This window comes from Carassius carassius, chromosome 35, assembly GCF_963082965.1.
Source record: "Carassius carassius chromosome 35, fCarCar2.1, whole genome shotgun sequence".
In the NCBI taxonomy this organism is placed as follows: domain Eukaryota; kingdom Metazoa; phylum Chordata; class Actinopteri; order Cypriniformes; family Cyprinidae; genus Carassius; species Carassius carassius.
The window spans coordinates 28,664,530-28,691,344 of record NC_081789.1 but is presented as its reverse complement, the minus strand read 5'-3'; the positions used below and the strand labels follow the sequence as shown (position 1 = coordinate 28,691,344).

At 40.1% G+C, this 26,815-nt stretch overlaps 1 protein-coding gene across 1 annotated transcript; it reads left to right on the top strand.

Moving 5' to 3' along the window:
- The first annotated feature begins 3,075 nt into the window (after positions 1-3,075).
- LOC132116485 (chromodomain-helicase-DNA-binding protein 1-like) lies at positions 3,076-26,199 on the top strand. Its single transcript, XM_059525353.1, has 37 exons — positions 3,076-3,343; positions 4,733-4,858; positions 5,904-6,096; positions 6,335-6,439; positions 6,554-6,606; positions 6,700-6,840; positions 7,799-8,064; positions 8,256-8,481; positions 8,561-8,661; positions 8,748-8,926; positions 9,012-9,136; positions 9,253-9,469; positions 9,555-9,644; positions 9,751-9,941; positions 10,203-10,391; positions 10,624-10,783; positions 11,053-11,205; positions 11,287-11,358; positions 12,994-13,143; positions 13,592-13,740; positions 14,045-14,141; positions 14,622-14,717; positions 14,831-15,007; positions 15,142-15,302; positions 15,566-15,607; positions 15,677-15,810; positions 16,332-16,470; positions 18,525-18,675; positions 18,789-18,911; positions 19,120-19,269; positions 20,532-20,792; positions 20,902-21,021; positions 22,023-22,201; positions 22,294-22,393; positions 22,535-22,586; positions 22,991-23,219; positions 24,684-26,199. Exons 2-37 carry the CDS (start codon positions 4,806-4,808, stop codon positions 25,006-25,008), a joined length of 5,349 nt encoding a protein of 1,782 aa, XP_059381336.1. The 5' UTR covers positions 3,076-3,343; positions 4,733-4,805; the 3' UTR covers positions 25,009-26,199.
- Positions 26,200-26,815: the final 616 nt, after the last annotated feature.

Genomic DNA, 26,815 nt, shown 5'->3' with positions numbered 1-26,815 from the left:
GCTCCCTATCAAACATCGTATAGATTTTAAAATATTGCTTATTACTTATAAAGCCCTGAATGGTTTAGCACCTCAGTATTTGAATGAGCTCCTTTTACATTATAATCCTCTACGTCCGATACGTTCTCAAAACGTTCTCGGCAATTTGATAATACCTAGAATATCAAAATCAACTGCGGGCGGCAGATCCTTTTCCTATTTGGCGCCTAAACTCTGGAATAACCTAGCTAACATTGTTCGGGATGCAGACACACTCTTGCAGTTTAAATCTAGATTAAAGACCCATCTCTTTAACCTGGCTTACACATAACATACTAATATGCTTTTAATATCCAAATCCGTTAAAGGATTTTTAGGCTGCATTAATTAGGTAAACCGGAACCGGAAACACTTCCCATAACACCCTATGTACTTGCTACATCATTAGAAGAATGGCATCTATGCTAATATTTGTCTGTTTCTCTCTTATTCCGAGGTCACCGTAGCCACCAGATCCAGTCTGTATCCAGATCAGAGGGTCACTGCAGTCACCCGGATCCAGTACGTATCCAGACCAGATGGTGGATCAGCACCTAGAAAGGACCTCTACTGCCCTGAAAGACAGCGGAGACCAGGAAAACTAGAGCCCCGGGTACAGATCCCCTGTAAAGACCTTGTCTCAGAGGACCACCAGGACAAGACCACAGGAAACAGATGATTCTTCTGCACAATCTGACTTTGCTGCAGCCTGGAATTGAACTGCTGGTTTCGTCTGGTCAGAGGAGAACTGGCCCTCCAACTGAGCCTGGTTTCTCCCAAGGTTTTTTTCTCCATTCTGTCACCGATGGAGTTTTGGTTCCTTGCCGCTGTTGCCTCTGGCTTGCTTAGTTGGGGTCACTTCATCTACAGCGATATCGTTGACTTGATTGCAAATAAATGCACAGACACTATTTAACTGAACAGAGATGACATCACTGAATTCAATGACTATCAATGATGATTTAACTATCATTTTGCATAATTGACACACTGTTTTCCTAATGAATGTTGTTCAGTTGCTTTGACGCAATGTATTTTGTTTAAAGCGCTATATAAATAAAGGTGACTTGACTTGACTTTTCAGTCGTTCCCGGGCCACTTCTCTCCCTCCCCACGGTCCCTACAGATGCAGTATAGAGCTCCTTCCTGGTACAACCCCGCCCCGTGAAAGGCTATACTCTCTGTCCTTTCCTGAGTGTGAAGCATTAGAGAAGTATCTTTCTGACTCCCTTGACGCCGGCACGATTGTTCCTTCCTCCTTTCCCGCCGGTGCGGGATTCTTCTTTGTGAAGAAGAAAGACGGTTCTTTGCATCCCTGTATAGATAATCGAGGGCTGAATGACATAACCGTTAAGAATCGCTATCCTTTGCCGCTTATGTCATCGGCCTTTGAGGTCTTGCAGGGAGCAAAGGTCTTCACAAAGTTGGATCTCCGCAATGCTTACCATTTAGTTCGCATTAAGGAGGGAGACGAATGGAAGACAGCCATAGCTTGAAAACGACCGGAGCGTTTACAAGACCGAAAGGGAGAACGCGATTTAGGACACTTTGAAAATCGCGTTCTCCCCTTCGGTCTTGTAAACGCTCCGGCCGTTTTTCAAGTATTGATTAACGACGTCCTTAGAGATATGCTTAATATTTTTGTTTATGTGTATCTCGACGACATTCTGATATTTTCTCCCTCTCTTCAAGTTCACGTACAACACGTACGCTGAGTCCTCCAGCACCTTCTTGAGAACCGACTCTTTGTTAAGGCTGAGAAGTGTTACTTTCACGCGCACTCAGTTACTTTTCTCGGGTCTGTTATCTCGGCAGAGGGGATTATCATGGACTCTACTAAGGTTCAGGCGGTCACCTATTGGCCAGTCCCTGACACTCGCGTCGCGCTTCAGCGTTTCCTTGGTTTTGCTCATTTTTATCGGCGTTTCATACGAAACTTTAGCCAAGTGGCTGCGCTGTTGACAGCTCTCACTTCGGTCAAGTCCTGTTTTAGGTGGTCTGGTTCTCCTCGCCCTACTCTTTCTTCCGTTCGTGTCGAGGGAGCTCTGGTTTACAGGGTTCGTAAGCTCCTTGATATGCGCCGCCGGGGTCAAATCATTTTCATTTTCAGCATTTATTATTTGCGCATCTTCTCAGTTAACAATGGCTCTGTGTAGTAACAGCTGCTCTATGTGAAATCACGCACCTGGGAGAATTTACCGCTGATTAGAGAACCGGCTTTACTGACGAGATGCGCATAACGATCGGCCGATCGTGATCGGAGCAGCCCTATGCTACATCATTAGAAGAATGGCATCTACGCTAATATTAGTCTGTTTCTCTCTTATCCAAGGTCACCGTAGCCACCAGATCCAGTCTGTATCCAGATCAGAGGGTTACTGCAGTCACCCGGAACCAGTACGTATCCAGACCAGATGGTGGATCATCACCTAGAAAGGACCTCTACAGCCCTGAAAGACAGCGGAGACCAGGACAACTAACCTAACCCGGATACAGATCCCCTGTAAAGACCTTGTCTCAGAGGACCACCAGGACAAGACCACAGGAAACAGATGATTCTTCTGCACAATCTGACTTTGCTGCAGCCTGGAATTGAACTGCTTGTTTCGTCTGGTCAGAGGAGAACTGGCCCCCCAACTGAGCCTGGTTTCTCCCAAGGTTTTTTTCTCCATTCTGTCACCGATGGAGTTTCGGTTCCTTGCCGCTGTCGCCTCTGGCTTGCTTAGTTGGGGTCACTTCATCTACAGCGATATCGTTGACTTGATTGCAAATAAATAATACGTTTTTCGACGTTGAAGGTCGGTCATATGGCTGGGTACAATTACTAAATAAACAAACAAACATACAAAGAAATAAATACAGACAGAGTACAGTAAACATCTAGTGAAGAAATTAAGTGCAGAACACATCTTTCTGCTTTGTTTGTTAGTTGGAATCAGTTCTTGAAAGCGCTGTTTACTTTAAATAATAAATTTGTTGAGAAAAACAGTTCACTACTGATGGGTCACTCTGAATCAAAATATTGATTGTGCTGTTTAGCGGGTGACGTCACGGCCCGGGGTTTCTCTCTCTGTGTGCTCGAGAGCGTCATGGCGGAGACCGGCTGCTGTTGGATTTACAGCTGAAGTATGCCTGCTATCCCATCTGTTTTCCCGGCTCATGGAATACGGAAAACTGCTTAGTGTTTAAACCCAAGGCACTCTTGACCGTGGAGGGGGAAACTCAGAAACCCATTTTCTCAGATTAAAGTGTAAGACTGTTCTTGTGGAGTTCTTGAGCAACAGCGGCTATCGTCAGAAGAGCCCGAGAGCGCACGGGCAGACAGGTAACAGATAAAAACACCTTCAATACGACTGCACTCATGTGTACAACGAGATGGACCTCGCTAAGAAACCAACCCTGGCTGGGTATTCACTGGTATATGTCTGTATACGGTTCGCGATACTGTGTTTGGCAGCTTTAAAGGCTAATGAAAACAAACTGAGCGGCGGATCAACAGAAGCGCAGTGCGGGGATCAACAACAGCGCGATGAGCAGACAATATTACACTAAAACACCCGAAATACAGTCGGAACCTCCGATAATAAGACCAAACTCACGGGTTCATCATTATTACTGTTTGTTTTAAGTGTTTAAGACTAGCCAGCTAAATTCAAATCAGAATGTCCCATAAAAATCAAACTCAAATTGAAGCTGCTCATTTAGCCTAGCATGCGAGATAACTAGCAAAACAAGCAAATAATATATTAAATTGGTAATATTCTTTCAAATTATGGTTAAATTATTACTATAGTATTATTCTATAGTAGATTATGTCTTCGTTTACTCCAATAGCGTGACTGTGTTAGCGACCGGTAGCCAAACAGCTAACACGCGCTTCTCTTAGCTGTAGCATGCTAGGCTAGGTTAGCCTGTTCTGCTACAACAGAAAGAGACTGATGAAAGATTTTAAATGTAGCGCCAATCCAGCACTGCTAGTGGGGCGAACGATCAAAACATAGTCTCAAAATGTGGTTTCATGGTGTAAAACATAATTTCAAGACCCGATAAACTTAATGACAACAGGAATTTGTAAACACTCCTGGATATAATGGTGACCCGACAGTTTTGCGCGCCTGTGCCCGAGCATAGTGCTGCTTCAGGTGGCCACACAGCTCAGGAAAGTCCGTGGCTTTTTAGGCCTAAACGATAGAGGCCTCTGCGGTCAACATCACACAGATCTCCACCATTAATTAAACAGGGCTAAATATTTAGCTTTACATAAAATATTTCTAAACGATTTTACGTAGAGACAACGTGATTTTAAGTGTTGTGACTTTATCTTTCATTGGTGTAGTGTTTTGCAGAGGGGAAGTAGCAAAGTAATCCTCTCTAAGAAGTTTACTCCAGCAATATCAGGACTACAATATTGAAGAATAAACGAATAATATAAAGTATATATGCAAAGAAATGATTTTCTAAAATGCATTCCTGCAACTGTGGTTTCTATAGCTAAGAAAATGCAGAGAAGTTTCTATTTAAATAGTTTTAGTGGAACATTTCTGAAAACCAGATATTAAATTGGTTCAGCAGTTTTGCTTGTGTTCATCTGTTTCTTCTTTATACTGTAGTCTCTTGGAAATTATATGTTTACTGTCAAACATAAGATAAGTCACTTTGATTTAAACATTCAGTTTCTCTGAGCTTCTGTTCTAATAATTTGACATGTCTTTAGGTGAGCCGCTCTGAAGTGGCGCACACAGACTGCAAGGATCTCATCAGCGACTTAACTTTAATATTTGTTTGCGATGGATGGACGCAGTGAGGATGAAAGTGTCAGCAACAGCAGCGGAGAGTCCAGGTAATCAGAATACTTATCATTTTGATGAAAAAAAAGGTTAGCAAATCAGAAATAGTCATCTTGTTGTAACCCATTTTATTTTCTTCTGTGAGATAAAAGATTTCAAGGTAGAATATCTTTGCTCTATTTTCCATGCTGTAAAGCTGAATGTTTATTAAAACTGTCCAGCTTCAGAAAAGAGGTCCAGTGAAAACCGTTTCATAGATCATAATCATATCCATTTACGTTTGACGTGCCGCTTGCATCTGGTGTTGAGTGTTTGACAACAGGCTTTTTACATCAGAGCGTTCTAACTTCATACTTGCTCAAGCTGTTTGTTCGCACATACTGTCCAAATACATGTACTTTTTGGGATGAGAGGAGTTGATTTGCATGCCAGACTAATGGTAACTTTAGTTGTCAGTAACACAATGCAACTCGTACATTCTTAAACTCAGGCTGTTTCTCAAGGCTTGAATTTGTCAGACATCCATGTTTTCAGTTTCTTTTTTTAACCTGCGATCAATGTTTTGGCTATTCCAGGTCATTGTAGTGCTAAACATGTACTACGACTGGAAAGTGAAAGAGACTTAAATTATAACTGAATGACGAAGCATGAATAACAACATGCTTTGCTTTTCGTTTTATGTGCAAAGCGTGTGAAAGCTGGAAGACGCATGAAAGACGTGAAATCATATGGATAACTGCTGTAATGTAATTGTTTTAAAGTAACATTAACATAACAGTTATGCATAGTCTTTTTTTATAAATCTATAGCAAAATGTTAAGTTGAAGAGTGTCAAACAATATTTAACCGATTAGTTGACTAGTTGCACATCCCTAGTCCTAATTCATCAGTAAACTAAATGAAAGCCTAACGTACGTTATTTTGCTGGGCAAGCATGCATTGTCATAAAAAAAACAATTAATGGTGGTTACTAATTTTGCGTATTACTGATGTGTCACCATGTTTGAATGTTCAAAAACACAAAACAATAAATGATGAAAGATTCCTTGTAATGTTTTATATATATATATATATGTATAATGTTTGTGTGTGTCTCAGTAATTCAGATGATGAGTCTGGGTCAGGATCGGGTTCTGGCTCCGGCTCGAGTTCAAGCAGCAGCAGTTCTAGCAGTAGCCAATCAGGGAGCAGTGGCTCAGGAAGCAACTCGGATTCTGGAAGCCAATCAGACTCGGACTCTGAGAAATCCAAGGAAAAGAACGATCAAGAAAACAAAACCGATGGAGCAGCGGTAAGTTTCATAGAGCTTCTGTGTAAAAGTGTCAGATGCATGGGGCATGCTGATGATGATGATGATCAAGAACAACAAAGCCACAAATTGAAAAGAGGTTCTTTTGAAACTGTGGCGGTCACCAGAGTCTAGCTAATTCATGGGTAACACTAAGTAGGCACTTCACAGGGTTTTTGGAACAGAACCTTTGTTTGTAAGTGTTTGAAAATGTCCATGTTGGTATAACTCCTTGCTGTAGTTTTGGAAGTCCAATCCCAGTATCCTGACAGTGCAAAGGACAGCCATGCTCCGGAAACAACAGCTTCAACAGCAGCAGAGCTCCTCAAACACCGGTTCAGACGAGGTACTTCATGCTCTGACTGCAGCACAGTCACTAAGTGAAAATTAACTCCAGAAAAATTATCATAGATTTGCGAGTCCCTCTGGTTATAAGTCTGTGTTGTGCTCTTGCCTGCAGGACTCTTCCAGTAGTGATGAGTCGGATGATGAGTCGAAGAGCAGGAGTAAAGGGTGAGTGTGCATCTGTTTGGTGTGGAAACATCACGTGAGATTACACCCTCGCTCTGCTTCTGGTTAACATTGACTCTGGTGTTCTGTGTGTAGGTCTGGTTCTGATTCTGACTCGGCCTCTGGTTCAGGAAGTGGCTCGTCTGACTCTTCAGCAGAGGAGCAAGAGAACAGCGACGAGTCCGTGTCAGACTATGAACCCAGTCACAAAGTCAAGAGCAGAAAACCTTCAAACAAGTATGGTTTTCATATCAATCTGGGTTTACTACTGACATTTTATGCAAGATATTTTTCACAGAAGTTCTCCATTGTTTAGTGCTTTTTCAAAGTCAACATGAAATCAAAATTCACCTTTCCTCTTAATACTTTCTTCTTCTTCAAAAAAACGTTTTTGCTGATTCTCACAAAATTTGGCACATAGCCTCATTTGGACAACCTGCATGTATAATGAAACTCATAATGACTGGCCATTCAGATATTTAGGTACACACTGCTGAATTTTGATTGGCTGCTGGTGTCCTTTTTTGATGGATAAATACAGTGTTCTCTCAAACCAGTTGTGAACAATTATGTTTTTATTTAGTCAGAATGGTTTTTATTTTTATTTAGAATTAAAAAAAAAATCCCCATCATGCAGTTCCATTTTTGAAATATCTGAAAAATACTCATTCCTTATAATTCGTTAGTAACAAAACTTGGTGTGTATAACCTATGAAGCTTCTGAATGAAGTTTTCAAAATAATTTTGATTTGTCAATTTTTAGTAAAGGTATAACTCAATTAAGTTGTTGCTGTTGGCCTATGATGAGTAATTGATTTTAATATCCACTAAACTCTCTTTTCCAACTTAAATATTGTCTTCTGTACTTTTTTTTTTCTTTTATCTGCAAATTTTCTGCACACATTTTGACAAAGCATAGTATACTTGGGCAGTGGAATTATTTATAGACGCACACCAAATCTTTGTCAATCCGAGAGGGAACTTTACTGGAAGAAAATCCTCAAAGCTGTGCCACTGCATCCAAACAAGCTGCCATCAAAACACATGTATCCTCCGCTCCCACTGGATCAATGCTTCCAAATGTGGTTGTTTTGGTCTTGTTTTTTTTTCACATGTGCCTCAACACTAATGATTGGTGCTTGTGACTATTTCATTTAGTCTTCCGTCACTGAATGAATCTCTGCTAATCTCTCAGGGCCAATGCCAGGAATGGGAGAAATATCAAAGCTCCTAAGAAGAAGCCCTCCCGCACCTCCTCAGATGACGAGGATGATTATAAAAAAGCTTTAGCGGGACCTCGGCGGCAGGCCACAGTCAATGTGAGCTACAAAGAAGATGAGGAACTGAAGACTGATTCAGATGACCTGGTGGAGGTGTGCGGAGAGGACGTCCCACTGCCAGAGGAGGACGAGTTTGAGACACTGGAGAGAGTTATGGAAATGAGGATAGGCCGGAAAGGAGGTGAGAACAAAAAAATGAAACGTTTTTATAAGTGGCAACTGTTCGTCGACTGTTCAGTCTGTGTGACTTGAATAAATCATGGGGCAGGTCTGCTTAAATTGAGGCAGAGTGAAATGTGACAACACCGTCAGCTTGGGAGAAAGGTTTAGAAGACCTATTATATGATAAAGTGTTGTCTTGTTCTTGTTCAGCAACGGGGGCTGTAACCACAGTGTATGCAGTAGAGGCAGATGGGGACCCAAACGCCAACTTTGACCCCAACAGACAGCCAGGAGAGGTACAATACTTGATGAAATGGAAGAACTGGTCCCACATTCATAACACCTGGGAGACCGAGGAGACGCTCAAACAACAGAACGCGAGGGGCATGAAGAAACTGGACAACTTCAAGAAAAAAGAGCAGGAGAAAAAGAAATGGTATGAATCATTATAGAAGCTTAATTTCCTATAGTTAATGTGGCTTAGATGCTAATTTGATTTTACACTGTCACCGTAGGCTCAAATCTGCCTCGCCTGAGGATGTTGAATACTTAAACTGTCAGCAGGAGCTCATGGATGACTTGCATTCACAATATCAGCTTGTGGAGAGGATCATCGGTAAGAGGACGCTGCTTCCCATTGTCTTTGTTTTAGTCAGTTGTTGGGAGCGTTTATTGACCTTTACTGTTGTCTTAATCTTGCAGTACATTCAAATCAGAAGTCTGCCGCAGGTTATCCAGATTACCTGTGTAAATGGCAGGGGCTGTCATACTCTGAGTGCAGCTGGGAAGATGGTGCTCTCATTGCCAAAAAGTTTCAAAAGTGCATTGATGAGTACATGAGTCGGAATCAGTGCAAAACCATTCCCTCCAGAGACTGCAAGGTAACTGGAGTCAACGCCGGTCATCTGAGCCAGTGACTCAAACCCCAATCACTGTACAACCAGTTAAATGTTTGATTTCCTGTAGGTTTTAAAACAGAGGCCACGGTTTGTACCCATGAAGAAGCAGCCTCACTACATTGGTGCAGATGGATTGGAGCTGCGGGACTATCAGCTGGAGGGTCTGAACTGGATGGCCCATTCTTGGTGCAAGTATGTCCGCTTGGTTCATCAGCACAGTGTCATGACACATCATTCATATCATTTCTCCCACAGTCGTGAGTGATTTCATCAGTTTCTTCATCACTCATACTCTTCTGCTTTCCCAGAGGAAACAGTTGTATCCTGGCTGATGAGATGGGTTTGGGCAAAACCATCCAGACTATCAGCTTCCTCAATTACTTGTTCAATGAGCACCAGCTTTACGGGCCGTTCCTTCTGGTGGTGCCTCTGTCTACCCTCACATCCTGGCAGAGGGAGATCCAGCTCTGGGCTCCTCAGATCAATTTTGTGGTGTACCTGGGAGACATCAGCAGCAGAAACATGGTACAATTTAAAAAAAATCTAAGAGTGTGCATTTCCTAGATGTCTTGCACACAAGAAGTGTAACGCCAGTCTGTTTGATGTTCAGATCCGGACACATGAATGGATGCATCCACAGACCAAACGACTGAAGTTCAACGTTCTGCTTACTACATATGAAATTCTGCTGAAAGATAAGGTACAGCTTGAGTCGCAAGCGGAGTTAAAGGCAAACAATATATATTAATATCTGGAATGTGTGTTTGAGCAGAGCAGACAGTGCATTGTTTTATTTTCTCTTGCAGTCATTTTTAGGAAATGTGAGCTGGGCGTTCATTGGTGTAGACGAGGCCCATCGGCTGAAGAACGACGACTCGCTCCTCTACAAGACTATGATTGAGTTCAAGTCCAACCATAGGCTCCTGATCACAGGCACACCCCTCCAGAACTCACTCAAAGAGCTCTGGTCTCTGCTGCATTTTATTATGCCTATAAAGTAGGTGTCTCTTGTTGAATCAGTCCACTTTTGTTTTTCTTTTCTTCAGTTCAATGTATAGCCACATAGTTTTTCAGTGCAGTGCTGCTATATGCAAGTGATCTTTTCATGTGGTATTTTGGTAGCTTTTGTTAAGCTTTGTGGTTTATTTAAACCATCAAGGCCAAGTACTTTTGAGAGAAGAGTTAACCACATTCTTGTATTGGTGTAAAACAATGATGAGACTGAATGAAGGGTTGATATAAGATGGCATGTTGGTAGATTTCACTCGTGGGAGCTGTTTGAAGAGGAACATGGCAAAGGCAGAGACTCTGGCTACACCAGTCTTCACAAGGAGCTGGAGCCCTTCCTGCTGCGCAGAGTGAAGAAGGATGTGGAGAAATCTCTTCCTGCCAAGGTGGAGCAGATCCTCAGGGTGGAGATGAGCGCGGTTCAGAAACAGTACTACAAGTAAGACTGCATTTAGAGTAAAGTGATGAGTACAGTAGAGAGAGACTGCACAGACATCCGCATGAAATCTAAATGGATCTCTTTTTGCTTTAGTCATGTGATTACCGATTAGTCTTGTCATTCTATACTCTAACAAATTATTTTTCCTGAATAAAAATCCAGCTATATAATTCCCACGTAAATCCAATCTGACAATTAAATCCCCATAGATAATTTTTCTGTTGTTGTTTAGGTGGATATTGACGAGAAACTATAAAGCGCTGAGAAAAGGCACTAAAGGAAGCCGGTCAAGCTTCCTCAACATCATGATGGAGTTGAAGAAATGCTGTAACCACTGCTACCTCATTAAATCACCAGAGGAGGAGTTCTACAACAGACAAGAAGGACTACAGGTGGGCTCTCATCTCCAGATAGAAAGCACTAAATTACAGAAGACACTAAATTAGAATTCCCTGACAAAGCAGAAGACACCTATGTGACAGAATATTGAACTTTGTGATGCAAAAAGGCTGGACTTCTGCTTAAGGGGCTTCATAGTTAAAGGTGATCTTTTCAAAAGCTCTTGCTGGAGGAAAATCTTGTGCTTCATATAACCACAGCTAACCCAAACCAGTGTGTCAGCATTGACTACATATGGATTGAACTGATATATTGTCTGCAGCACCTTATTCGCAGCAGTGGGAAGCTGATTCTTCTGGATAAACTGCTGGTTCGGCTGAAGGAGCGAGGGCACCGTGTGCTCATCTTCTCCCAGATGGTTCGGATGCTGGACATCCTGGCTGAGTACCTGAAGTACAGGCAGTTCTTATTCCAGGTGATGACCGGACTCACTCGCTGGAGTTACAGGCACTGTTTGTGTCTCAGGCATGACTTACAGAGGTGTTTGTGTTCACAGAGACTGGACGGGTCCATCAAGGGTGAGATGAGGAAGCAGGCTTTAGATCATTTCAATGCAGAGGGCTCTGAGGTATGTGTGAAATCACTGAATATTAACTATTATTGTGAATATTTATTGTAGTACTGATTACATTATCATTGATGCATTGTGAAGTCTAAAATGGGTCACAATTTGTTCTGATTAAATTCTTTTAAAAATTCACAATTCAAATTTATTAAAATAATACATTAGGCTTTAGGTTCACAGTCTGTCAAATTAAAATATAATGAATAGGGCTGTAGCTATTGAATATTTTAGTAATCGAGTATTCTACCAAAAATTCCATCGATTAATCGAGTAATCGGATAAAATGTGTTTTTGCTGAATTAAAGTGCAATATTAATTATGCAAGAGAAAATAAAACTCCTGGGTCTCTTAAAATTAACAACTAATTTTTTTTATTTTATTAAATGCATAGAATGCAAAGCATACATCAAAAATAAACATTTAATTATTACCCATTGTTTCTCTGTCTGTACTTGTACTGTGAACAATGACAATAAAGTTGACAGATGAATTAAGTGCTTTTAAGTGCCATTCAGTTGGGTTTTTAAAGCATTTTCTGAGATGCACATTAAACATTAAACACATAAAACATTAATTTAATTTATCTTTTAATTATTGAAAATTAACTTAACTTTTTTGTAAACAAAGGGCATTTACTATTAAAAATAAAACTTGGAAGAAATGTTGTGTGATTAAACCTTAAAAAAAAAAATGTTTGATTTTTATTTGTTTTTTAGTAGTAGGCTATGTACATTCTGCTGAACAATAGTAATACATACGTACCTTTACAGTTCTGTGTATGTGATGTGATGCTAGTTTTACTCAAATCAAACGGTCAAATGCTCATGAAGTGACTCTCAGAGCAGTTCTGGAGATGTTGTTCATGTGTTCACGTCTTATTTAGTGAGACAGCAGACGCTGAAATCACCGGAGCGTCACGCGCGCTTCAGTGTGTTTAATAAAGGAAGAAGCGCTTCTGCTCCATTCATTAACAGAGACACGCAGAACATGCTGGATTCATATTTAAATAGACTGTTCCAGCTTAACATTTACAGATATTAGTCCATATCGTGATTTGATGTAAGTGCAATGACCTATTTTTGATTAATTCATTCAAAATTTTGCAATTTCCGTGCCATTCTGCGTTAAACTTTTCTTAATTTTTATGACTGGATTCCGCGATTCCCTCCTCGTTTTCTGCATCACGGAAATCAACGGCCCTAGTTGTAGTATGCCAGCTCTATCTTGCAGTGGACACACGCCACGACGTTCTCTTTACGTTTGCACGCGCCTCAAATCAAAACACTGCTGACTCCTTGCAGTATGCGATTTCGGACGCAGTGCTTGTGTCTCCTTCCGCTTTGTGGGTGACGTAAACGCGTTGTGTCACATTAAAAAAATCATTGCGAAAGAACCTGATGTGAGATTTAAAATAAATTAAGAGCCTTCGAGGCAGAGGAATTTGCCCCCGATCATCTTTTGTAATCGAGTTACTCGAGGAATCGTTTCAGACCTAATAATGAATATGATTTTGGTAAAGTAACAAACAAATATGCTGGTATGTATTTGTGATTTAATAATGTAGTTTAAACAACTGACAATCATGTATATTATCATGTATATAAGTGTTAAAAAGAGGCTTGCCATTGTGTCTTGCAGGATTTCTGCTTCCTGTTGTCCACGCGAGCAGGTGGTCTGGGCATTAACCTGGCCTCTGCAGATACAGTGGTCATTTTTGACTCTGACTGGAACCCTCAGAACGACCTGCAGGCCCAGGCCAGAGCGCACAGGATTGGGCAGAAGAAACAGGTCCGCCTCCACATTAACTCCACACATTACATGCACTGAAAACAAAACTTTCTACAAATATTTAGCTGATATATAGGAGTTATGTATGCTGGCTTCATTTCATTAATATTGATTGAGATTGCACATAAAATGGAAAGGGGATATGAGAGAGGCTGTGCTGTAATCGCTGTAGGTAAGCAGGGCCTTTGGTGTTCATTCAACACGACTCAAATGTGGTTTTGGACAGCAGCAATATCAGTTTTTAAATGTTTTCTGGAACGCCATGAGCCTGGAGACTATTGTATATGGCAATTTTAAAGGTGAATATAAATGAATAGTGCTCATAAACGTCAAAATTATTCAGTACATCACGACTTCATTTGCTCAAATTAATCTAAACATTTATTATTTGGAAATTTAGTCTAGGCCACTACTTTTGATGTTTGTTATGTAATTTTTTGTCATTCAGGTGAATATATACCGTCTGGTGACAAAGAGCTCAGTTGAGGAGGAGATTATCGAGAGAGCTAAAAAGAAAATGGTGTTGGACCACCTCGTGATTCAGAGGATGGACACCACGGGGAAGACGGTCCTTGACACGGGTGCTGCTCCCTCCAGGTACAGCTGACAATATAACTCACAAATACAGGTTTTTATTGAAGAACATTCAGTTGTTGAAAATTATTTGTGGTTGGTTAATTTAATAAATATGTATATATATATATCTATCTGTGTATATATGTATGTATATATATATATATATATATATATATATATATATATATATATATATATATATATATATATATATATATATATATATATATATATATATAATTTTTTTTTTTTTTTTTTTTGGAAATTCTGGTATGTGTATATTTTTGATATATGCATGATGTGTTATTGTTTGATTCGTCTGCAGTTCTACTCCATTCAACAAGGAGGAACTGTCGGCCATCCTGAAGTTTGGTGCTGAAGAACTTTTCAAAGAGCCCGAAGGAGAGGAACAGGAACCTCAGGTCTGTGGGATTTAACACTGGGGTGGGCCATATACTGCATCTATCATGTGACGGTTCTGTCTTGTGGCATCATGAAAGCTTGTCATTTGAATGTGTTTTTAAGCACTGCGGTTTAAAAGCAAGTGAATTTAAACGATTTGAGTGCAATAAGCAGAGACTGTCTGGGAGACAGTTTGAGTGTGCACTTAAAGCCACTTCTCACACAGCGTATAATGTATAATGAACTGAGCTCTCAACTGGCACCTTATTTGCCTTAAATGGTCAAACACACACTTGTGTGTCAATGTCTTCTTTGCGAGTGTCCCTGTTGATGCAATCCGTGATGTAGGTTCATTTAATTTGATTCTTTGTTCTATTGTATTTTTTGTCCTATAGTTTCTTTGTTCTTATAACATAATCCTTACTTAAAGCAAAAACAACTGTATTGTGTGATATTTAAATGAATGAAGCAACTTCTGCTTGACTTGGTTGGTTTGGTAGGAGATGGACATTGATGAAATCCTGAAGAGAGCAGAGACCAGAGAGAACGACCCTGGACCATCGACTGTAGGAGAAGAGCTCCTCTCTCAGTTTAAGGTATTCAGTTAAACCTTACGTCAGTCATCCCCTTCCACCGGTGTGCTGGACCTTCTCAAGAGTCTAGAGGAGGTCAGTCACATCATTTACACAATGCTTGCTCCGTCCTGCAGGTAGCCAATTTCTCCATGATGGAGGAGGAGGAGATTGACATGGACACCGAGAGGGACGATAAGAACTGGGATGACATTATCCCAGCGGAGCAGCGGAGGAGACTCGAGGAAGAGGAGCGACAAAAAGAGCTAGAAGAGATCTATTTACTGCCCCGCATGAGGAAGTGTGCTAAACAGGTCAGCCACTCATACAGCGTTTAACAGCGCTTATGTCAAATGCTTGGGTTACATCTATATTAATTTTATACAATATAATGTTCTCCCTAGTTCTTTGTACTGTTTTCATGTCCTTTTTTAATTTGTGATGACAGTCCAACTTTAATGGAAACGAGGGCAGACGCAGCAGGAATAGACGATACTCTGCTTCAGACAGTGATTCTGGCTCCGACAGGAAGAGGCCCAAGAAACGAGGAAGACCTCGAACTATTCCAAGAGAGAACATCAAGGGTTTCACTGATGCTGAGATACGCAGGTAAAGCACATTCAAAACGGAGTGAAAATCAGTGATAAAGGCATTATGTATTTAATTATTGGATAATCTGGTGAGAATTCACTGTGAAATGTATTCACTGATTTTCCTTCACACCATTTTTATATATATATATATATATATATATATAGATATATATAGGTATAGATATTCTAATGTGTTAATCCAATAATTCAAGATACTTCAATGTGAAATTTTTTTAATGAATTCTGTTTAATATAAAACTTTTTTATTTTTCCACACAGGTTTATCAAAAGTTATAAGAAGTTTGGTGGCCCTTTAGAACGGTAGGTATCTTTATATTTGGTAACGGCTGCCCTTGGCCTCTGGTTGATGTGAGTGTCTGTGTATTACAGGCTTGACGCCATCGCTCGTGACGCTGAGCTGGTGGATAAATCAGAGCATGATCTGCGGCGGCTGGCTGAGACCGTACATAACGGCTGTTTGAAGACGCTAAGAGAGAACCCCTGTGGACCCGAGCGAACCTCAGGCAAGAGCAGCACAAGACCACACTGACTCATTTCTGAGGAGTCTGGGTAAACTAGGGCCTGCAGGGCAGGAATTTGTGGCTGGATTATTGTGTGTTTTGTGCATTTAACTAATTCCACAATAATCCTGGAGTCATGATCTAACAATTCATTCCTCTAGCTTATATATGTCATCTTTTTTTCCACCTGTGATGTTCCTGACCTAAATGAAAAGCACATTTAATTGCATGGGTGCAGTTGTAACATTTTGGACGTCATTAAACTGTGTGAGCTAGACAATAGTAAAATGTTTGCACTCCGATCAAAATGAATAAATTTGTCCTAATAAAAAGCATTTGGGATTGGAAATCCCCCTTTTTAAGAAATACATTTTGAGGCCTGACTTGATCCCAGGAAACACATGATAGGAAAAAATTGTTAGCCTGAATGCAATGTAAGTCGCTATGGATAAAAGCGTCTAATAAATGCATACATTTATTTAAATTTTAATTGATTTATTTTGTTCTGTGCTGGATCATATCAGGAGGCAGGCGAGGGAAGGTGAAAGGACCCACCTTCAGGATCTCAGGGGTCCAGGTCAATGCTAAGCTGGTGATCTCTCATGAGGAGGAGCTGGCACCATTACACAAGGCTATTCCCGCTGACCCTGAGGAGAGGAAGAGGTATATTCACATTCACATGAGTTCAGAGCAATCCATGCAACCCTAGTCTGATTTCAACAGTGTTTTGCTTTTGTTAGTGTTTGTCTCTGATGTCTTTTGCTTGACTTTGCTGCAGCAGCATTAAGTGTTTAACCTGCATTTTGTCATTAGGGACCCTGGAGCACAAAAGCAGACTTAAAGGGCGTGTTGCAGGGTTAATTTTTCAACGAATTTGTGCAATTTGCTTGTTGGTAATAAACATTTAAACTGTTATTCATTGTTTTTTATGTTGTTGGGTATCACAAAACGGAATATAATACGAAAAAGTAGGTACTATCTTACAGCGGTCTCCTTTCCCCCACAATGCATTGCATTACGTCACCTTAGGGAGAGAATTTAGCAAAGCAAAGCCCGCCTTGAGAGCGACATGTAGTAGACGAGAGTATTCAGATAGCACAGATTATAGATAAATATATAAATACATAGATATATATAGATAGACTAAATATATACCATATTTTTCGGACTATAAGTCGCACCTGAGTATAAGTCACATCAGTCCAAAAATACGTCATGACGAGGAAAAAACATATATAAGTCGCACTGGACTATAAGTCACATTTATTTAGAACCAAGAACCAAGAGAAAACATTACCGTCTCCAGCCGCGAGAGGGCGCTTTATGTTTTCAGTGTAGACTACAGGAGCAGTGAGCAGCATAGAGCGCCCTCTCGCGGCTGTAGACGGTAATGTTTTCTCTTGGTTCATTTCTCTCAGTTCATGTCAAATTAATTTTGATAAATAAGTCGCACCTGACTATAAGTCGCAGGACCAGCCAAACTATGAAAAAAAGTGCGACTTATAGTCCGGAAAATACGGTAGATAGATAGATAGATATCGAACAACAGTGACCAAAACGCACTCACTTCCCTACAGCACAAGCTTTCCAACGCTGTTTCCATGGGACAGCACCGCCCACACAAGCACCTGCCAAACACAGCGACAGACACATGACTATGTTTGCAACAACATTTTCACCGGAGGAAGAGATAAACACTTAGAAACGCCCATATAGCTAGCATGATGCCTTCTATTTCTAGATGACAAAGACAAAGTTTACCAGTACTACGACACTATGACAAAGGTTACCGGTACTTATCTGAACTAACATCATGATCACTGCCACTAGATATAAAGAAAACTTTGATTTTTCACTCTGTATTATTATCTGTAGGGGCTGTCATTGTTGTTTTGCGTGCTGTGTGACGTCAGAACTCGGAGTACATCGATCTAGTACGAGTTCACGGGTGGGAAGTCACGGGTTTGACTGCCGTTCCAGTGCACTTTCACGGGTTTAAGGTTGGAAAAATACTGGTTACGGGTTGCCTGGAATACGGCATCATACTAGACTGAGGCTACCTTTCCTCCACTTCTTTCCAACGTGACGTCATCACCGAATTGCGTAAAAAAAACCTGTTAAAACCAAAAACTTAGAAAACTGGTCTTTAAGACCATTTTTGAGACATTTTAAAAATTATGTACATATCTTGAGTGATTTATGTACCCATTAATCGACAGTGGTGGTTAACCTGCAACATGGTCTTTAAGTCGCTGGGGTATATTTTTAGCCATAGCCAAAAATACATTGTATGGCTCAAAATTATTAATTTTTCTTTTATGCCAAAAATCATTAGGATATTGAGTAAAGATTATGTTCCATGAAGATATTTTGTAAATTTCCTACCATAAATATATAAAAACTTTTTGATCAGTAATATGCATTGCTAAGAATTCATTTGGACAACTTTTAAAAGTGATTTTCTCAGTATTTAGATTTTTTCGCTCCCTTAGATTCCAGATTGTCAAATAGTTGTATCTGAGCCAAATGTTGTCCTATCATAACAAACCATACATCGATGGAAAGATTATTTATCAGCTTTCAGATGACGTATAAATCTCAATTTCGAAAAATTATCACTTAAGACTGGTTTGTGGTCCAGGGTCAGATTTTATACTTTGTGAGGCCAGAAAAATGACTTAATTCAAGCTTTTTATATATTTTTTTTATATTTATAGGTATATAATCCCATGCCACTCAAAGGCAGCTCATTTTGACATTGAGTGGGGTAAAGAGGACGACTCCAGCCTGCTTATTGGGATTTATGAGTACGGTTATGGCAGCTGGGAGATGATAAAGATGGACCCAGACCTTAACCTCACACATAAGGTGCAGAAACACTTGGAGAAACAGTGGTGTTTGATTACTATGCCATCACACTCATCTGTTCTTCTGATTATGTATGGCATTTAAATTATAAATTGTTACAAAACTTGTTGCAGCTACTTCCTGATGATCCTGACAAGAAGCCACAGGCCAAACAGTTGCAGACACGAGCTGACTACCTCATCAAATTACTGAGCAAAGACCTCGCCAAGAAGGAAGCACAGAAGCAGGCCGGCACAGTGAGTCACGCAGATTAAACACTATCATCACTAATTATTACAAAACAGCACTCGGTTCACTTAAAGCACACGTAAGCAACAAACGGTGTAACTTATAACAATAACGTTGTCTTGTGAACTGCTCATACAATTTCAGTTGCTGTTCTGTGATCACACAACATATTGATCATGCAATACATTCACTGATGTTCCTTCGGCTCAAAATCAGGCAAATTCACGCAAGAGAAGACCACGGGGCAAGCAGAATAAAGCTGTAAAGCCGAAGATGGATGAGGTGACGAACAGTCTTTCCTCTGCGCCGCCGTCAGATAAGAGCTCTGAAGAAGAGGATGAGGATGAGAAAGAGGAAGAGGAACAGGTTTGTGTTGCTGTAATAGTGCAGGTGTACCATGACAGGGGAGAGGCTGAGGCCACTGCTGTTAGCTTTATGCTAACAACTTTTTGAAAAGCCTATTATGTCAAACTCCTTGAGCAGTGATTCTCAACCTCGGAGGCTTCAGCACATTTATAAGTGGGCCATGAGATGGCTTAAGATTTATTATATGTCAAAACAAGCTTTTTTTAAAGCTAAAACCAGCTTACAAGCTATTTCAGCTATTAAGATAAAAATGGACAATGTTGTTTGATTCACTCCCTCGACAACTTTGTCTAGATATATTAAGAATTTAAAAAAATGGACCATGGACATTAGTCAGATCTTTAAAAAAACTCAATGAATATACAATTTGTGAGTGAAATACTTTTGAAAACCTTATCCCATGAAGTAGAAAAGTTATACAAATGCATTACTGAACCTTGGAAGAAAAACATTCAGTTCTTGAATCTGAAACTACAGAATTTAATAGGTTTTTTTAACGAAATACTGTTTTGGAATTTGGACAATGGTTCAGAGTGAATGCCTTCGAGTAAAAAGGTTGAACCGCTGTCTTCGAGCATTCATTGTATTGTCATCAAACTTAACACTGTTCAAACCTTTCTATCCGAAGGGTATTGAAATCTTTTTGTTAGGCTGTCATGTGAAAACCATGCCTTAGTTCAGTGGTTCTCACGTATTGTACAGTGGCATAAAGCCTCTTATGCAAGGCCTTTAACATCCTTCTTTGTGCGCTCCTCTCCCACTTAGATTTTGTCAGTCTGTCTCTATTTGTTCTTCATGCTAGTAAATGCTGAGAACCCAATTTACACAAGGTATAGTGTCGAGAGGCAATAAAGCCTTTACACTGCGGTTTACCAAAGACAAGACACTAAATGTAAATCTGCCGCTGACTTTTGCTGTAAGATGTGCACTTTGGCTTGAGTGGATGCATTTGACCGCATCGCTTGAGACTGATCTTAATACCAGGTGTAATCGAGGTCTGATACCATCCTGACCATAAGCCATTTCATGAAGTTATAGGAACAGAATTGGTTTGACACAATCAGTACTGTACAAAGCACTATACAATTTAACTTGACTTGAAACAGTGGTAGGACGTTGTAAATGATGCTTAGATCTCAAATGATGCTTGCCTTTTCTCCAGCTCCATTCCTCCTCGGTTAGATTTAAAAAATACATGTGTTGATATTTACAATTTGACATCCTTGGTGACCTGTGCTAAAGTGATTTTTGTGTTTTTCCAGGAAATTCCTCCAGTTAAGCTTCCCAACAGGAGAGCACGTGTGACAGAGCGGCCGGTAAAGGAGGAGGAGGAGGACGAGGACGAGGATGAAGAGTCTGATGAGGACGAGCCTGAGGATAAAGAGCCTGATGAGAAGGACATGGAGAAAGTGGTCAAAAAAGAGATTAAGAAGGAGAAGAAAGAGGAGGGTTGGGACAGCAAAGAGAGGGAACCAAAAGAGGAGATGAAGTCAGATCCTGAAGAAGAGACTCCTGCAGAGAAGGTCACAATGATCATATTCACACAGCTCTCACATCCTAGTGTCGTCTTTGTATCCAAATATACAACATTTGCATGAGTTGTTATTCAAAAGCCGTTGACTGTGTTCTCAGGCTGTAGAGGTGAAAGCAGAGGTGAAGAAAGCCGATACCCCGGTGCACACGCCCACCGGAGGAGATGCACTTCCCCTGTGTGACGAGTCTGAAGAACTGGACCAGAAGACCTTCAGCGTGGTGAGTTTGTGGCATCTCCCTGAATGTTTGGATTGTAGATGATCAGTTGTGAGTGGCTCTGGTGAGATGATAACCCTGTTGACTTCCTCTTTGCTGAATATCACTGGAAACTAAAGGGTTGGATTCTGAAGCATTTGGTCATATTTGCTTCTAATCCAAACCTTTCCTCAGAAAAGTATGCAGATAACTTGGTTTCATACAGAGCTGATGTCTCATTTCTAGGGATGTAACGATTCACTCAACTCATGATTCGATTCACAAATCTTTTTAATTTTTTTAATAAAATTAGATTTCAGACAAATTAGGAATTAAATGTGTCCTCCTACTGTTGCTTGGACAAGATGCTTCACGTTTCTTTGTGGAATTGAAATATAACACTATAATATACTAATATAGCACCTGCATATCATTGCTCTTTTGTTGTTTTTGATTGCTTCTGTTGTCCTCATTTGTAAGTCGCTCTGGATAAAAGTGTCTGCTTAATGACTAAATTTAAATATAATGTAAATGAATATAACAAAACTAAATGGAAATGTTAAAACAAGCCCCAAATCAAATAAGTTACACAAAGTAAATCTCTTCATATTAACAAAATTAGGCTTTGTCTGCTCTTTCCATTTAAAATCAGAGGCAACCGCTGGATTTTAACCATGATCCAAACACAGATGCTGCATACATGCAACATGAGCAGATTTTAATCTAAATCAGACTGTTTAATTTAGGAATTTGAAGCAAAAAAAAATAATTTGACTTCAGTTTTGTGAAACTATATAAAAAATATATCTGCATGAAACAGAAACAGCGAACAATTTAAAATGCATTAGACAGAGGCAAGATGAAGAGAAAAAAATACCATCTAAGCTCTTCTAAAGACAGTAGGTTCCTCTCAGACATATAGTCATATAGATTTTCATCCGGCTCGCAGATAATTGTTACATCCCTACTCATTTTATAATTGACCCAGGTGTGAGCTGATTGCGTCTGTTTCGTGTGTTTGTCAGTGTAAGGAGCGCATGCGGCCGGTGAAGGCAGCACTCAAGCAGCTGGATCGTCCGGAGAAGGGTCTGTCTGAGCGCGAGCAGCTGGAGCACACACGCCAATGCCTGATCAAGATAGGAGATCACATCACCGAGTGTCTGAGAGAGTACACCAACCCCGAGCTGATCAAACAGTGGAGGAAGTACGGCCATCTTATCACAAGCTTAGAACCACTAGATATAAATGAAGGTTAATACTGTGTTTATCAATACCTTGTTTATTTCCAAATTCCAGAAATCTGTGGATATTTGTTTCGAAATTCACCGAATTTGATGCAAGGAAGCTGCATAAACTCTATAAACACGCCATCAAAAAAAGACAAGAAAATGCTCAGGTATGGACACATTGTTTTTTAAAGATTCTCTGTTATGTTAGTTTTTTTTTTTTTTTTGCTGAATTAGTGTCCATTGCTGTAGTAATGTTATTTATGTCTTAATCTTTGGAATATAAGTGTGTGATGTTTGTTTCATTTCAGGTGGTGGAGCAGAACACTAGCTCTGTAAATACACAAAGCTTTAAACATGCAGGTATGTCTGCTCTCTGTTTTGTGTCCATTTAATTGGTGATTAACATCCATGCGTATTGCACATTTGATCTTAAAGTCTCATAAGTTATAAAAATCACCCTATTTTTTAATCTCTTTTTATTGTGAGTGTTCTTGATGATCTGATGTAACAGCATCTCTCTGGTGACTTATGCTGTAATCATTTATGTATGAAATCTTCTTAAACCGCTTTTTTCATACAGACTGAGCTCTCATTCAGATCTGCTTCTGTCTAGTCAACAACCGATGGATGAACCAAGTCTCTTTCCTATTTTTTTTCCCCAAATGTTTTTCTCTTGGATCTGTTGCTGCTGCAGCTTTAATGGTGTATGGATCCTGCCACACTTCTGCTCATCTGTGTAACACTGAATGCTGTTGTTTGTGCAGATGTTGAGCGGATAAAGGAGTCGCAGCAAGACGACAGCAGCAGAGACAGCTACTGCTCGGACAGACATCACTCATCTCGCTACCATGAGCACAGCAAAGATAGGCACGCTGGAGACCCGTACAGAAAGAGCTCCGACCCCAGGAAGAGACCCTACTCCTCCTTCAGCAACGGCAAAGACCACCGAGAGCGAGAGCAGCACAGAGAGAGAGGAGAGCGACAGGACAGCAGGTCATCACACACACCTTTACTCTAAAAATGTGCTTAACCTTAGCAGTGGCTAGTCATTGCTAAAAATGCAGCTGGTTTCAGTTTGTGAATGGGTGATTTGTATGAAGCACATGACATGCAGGGAAAAACCAGAGATCATTGCTACTAATGAATTTGTTCCCTCATTTTAGTTAAATCGTTGCTATGATTTATGATTTTTTTTTACTTGCAATGTACCTAAAATGAAGGTGCATGTGGACAAAGTTAGATTGCAAAAAGTTTGCTGCTGTATGAGCAAAAATTTGAACCATGTATATAAATGATGTTGAGAACCATTTAGAGATGCACAATATCATTGGCCAATAAATGCTTAAAATTAAATTTACAAATAAAATGGGCATTGGACAGTAGCCGGCTTTCCATCTAAATTTGTGAATTTAACTTGTTGATATATATATATCACTAAGAAAAGTAGGAGAAGCTACTAAGTATATTAATTTTCATGTATAATAAATTACTTGCACATCAGAACAAGCAGACGAAACACAATGAATGAGGTTTTTGCTTTCGGAGGTGGATGCTGCTGTTTGGGAACGCAGTCGTTTAACAGATCTGGAGGGCAATTATACAGAAATACTTTGACAGACTTTGCTGGGACATTTCCAAATGACCATAACATTTTAGATGCTGTGGAACAAGATCGGTCCGCTGGTTAGTCAGGATCTACCGTCCCATAGCGCAAAGTCACATGACTTTGTTTGATGCGTTAGGAGGAATTTATTCACAAAATGCATTAGCGACAAAAACCATCTCAAGCGAGCGTAAAAACTTTTGCAGATTAAGGCATTTTTATGTGAAATTCAGTGTTTCCATCACTGGATTCTGATACGATACTTAAAAATGTGCATAAAAGCAGGGTGATGGAAACCCAGCTAATAACATGTTTTTTCTGATAATTATACGTTTCATATTTTTTATTATTGGTCTTTCCTTAAAGGGATAGTTCACACCCAAAAAAGTGAATTCTGTCCTCATTTACTCGCATTCCACATGCTCCAAACTTTCTTAATTTCTTTCCTCTGTTGAACACGAAAGAAGATAATTTGGAGAGTGTTAGTGACCAACTCAGTTGCTGGTAGCCACCGACTTCCATAGTATTTTTTTTCCATACTGTGGAAATCATTGGCTACCATTACATCTGTGATGTTATAGTGATTTTCCTGCAGTTCCTAGTTGAATTTCTTGAGCACTAAAAGAGAATTTGTAATATAATCATAAACAAAATAATGAATTGATATCAAACTAAACCATTCTTCAATTTAAATACACAACAACTAAAGTTCGTAGATCATGCTCTGAGATCATACAGAGCGTTCTAAGCCTTCTTTTTGAATTTCAAGTTGTTTGTTTTGTGAGTTAAAGGTCATTCTTGAGTGTATCGTCACCTTTTGCTTTTGTAACGTGTTTGATTGGCTGATTCTGCAGATACTACAGTGACAGCAAGCACCGGAGGCTGGACGAGCACCGCTCCAGCAGAGAGCACCGATCAGAGAGCAACTCCAAGGACAGGACGCACTCTGAACACCGCTTCCACTCGGAGCACCGCTCTGCCTCCGACTACACACATCACAAATCATCCCGGGACTACCGCTACCACTCAGACTGGCAGATGGAGCACCGGCCACGCTCGCCCCGAGACCAGCGCTCCCCATACGACTCTCGCTCGCCCCTCGGACACCGCTCGCCCTTCGAGTACTCGTCTGACCACAGAAGCACACCCGAACAGGTCTGGAGCGGCCGCAAGACATAACACTCTCCACTCGCTTCTGATTAGCCATAGACACACAACACACAGGAGATGCCTTAGGGGACTGCTGGCCGCTGCACTGGGGCTCTGGGAGTGCCACCCTTTCCTATCACCTTACAGGAAACACAGATCACATATTTTTGTATTTAAGAGTTAGCTGCATTCTTTCGTAGCTGCTGCAGAGTAATTTTTTTTAATTATTATTTTTATAAATTGACTACTTTCCTTTTTGGTTTTCTGTTCAGTTTATTTTTTTTTTACTTAAAAACAAAAAATGAATGAATCCATGTTTCACTGTCCGTGCGACACTGGATCCGGACATACAGCCGACGCAGCTTATTTAAGAAGTGATGAGTGAAAGGATGGTACAAACGTGTGTGGTCTTGATCCGCTTGAGGACCTGAGGGGTCTCTGTTCTGAAGGACTGGGGTCCACCTTCCAAAGTACCTCGTTTACAGTGTTTTGTGACCATTTTGCCCATTTTTATCTGTAATTTTTCTTTCCATCATGCTTGAATTATTTAAATCTGTCTTGGCTGTAAAATAATCTGGACTATTTTTTAGTGCGCATCAGATAATGTCACTTTTTCACATTGTACTACTGTAAATTATTGTATAGAGTAAATCAAATGGGCTTTTCTCAGGCTGGTATTTTTTTTAACTATTTCCCCATCAACTCAGGCTATTTTCTCTTTTCCTTCATTTTTTTGACGTTTCTTAATCTCAGTAGTTTTGAATCATGATATGGGGTGATTATTCCAGGTGTATTCGTTCTGTAGGATCGTTTGGTTTGTTGATCTCTTTTTTTGGTTTCTCTCTATTTGTAAGTGAATTGGCCTCACTTTATAACAGCGTCATGTCAAAAAATACAAGCTGTGTAACAAAAAAGGACATGAAAGGCTCGATCGTAGCTAGAGGCACTTATGAGCTCTCCTTAGAACATTTCCATGATAATCTTTCCTCTTGTTTTCTATAAATGTTGGCAATAATGTAATATTTTCTATGCAGCCCGAGTGTTTTTCTGATGACTGGCCCGAGTAAGTCAGAATGCTGTTACAGGACATACTGATGTATATAGATCTCCTTCTATATTTCAAATCCAAATTTACACTGAAAATGCATGGATTTTTAAAGTAATTGTTTTATATAATTGTTTATAAAGTCATTAAACTCAAATCACTGTTTTCACCTGTAATCTGGCTTTAATGTAATTTAGTGTGCTTTCAAGTACATTTTACGATGATTCAGAAGCTTTTCATGCTGAGGTGGGTTGCTGTTTGTCTATACCAATGAATACAAACTTCTCAAAACTGGCTTCTTTTTGGGTAAACTTGACAAACTGCCGCTAATGGTGTTGCTTTATTTCAAAATGATGCCAGGAAACTTGAGTCTGTCACTTGTGTCAAGCAATGCATTGCCTCATTTACCATTAAAAGTAATGAGCATGCCGTTTGATGCATGTAAACTACAACTGGACAGTCCAGAGAAAAAGTAGAGTTTTGCCATCTGCATGATGTTCTGCTCTAAAGGACGAAGAACTCTTACTTTCAGACTCGAGCACAAATGCATTTCTTCTGTCCTCTTGCACAAGCTGACTTGTGTGGTTACAGAAATGGGCAGAAGTGAAAACATTGCTGATGACACCAGTTTACACCATTTCACGAGAGAAAAACCTAATGCTTGCTTTCTCTAGTTGAGTATACGAAGACAAGCTTGTTCTCGATTGTTAACAGACAGAGAAGTGCTGAGACCATCAAGCCCATGTCTTCCAATAGTTTAATATTTGACTTCAAATGCATGATTCATATGCT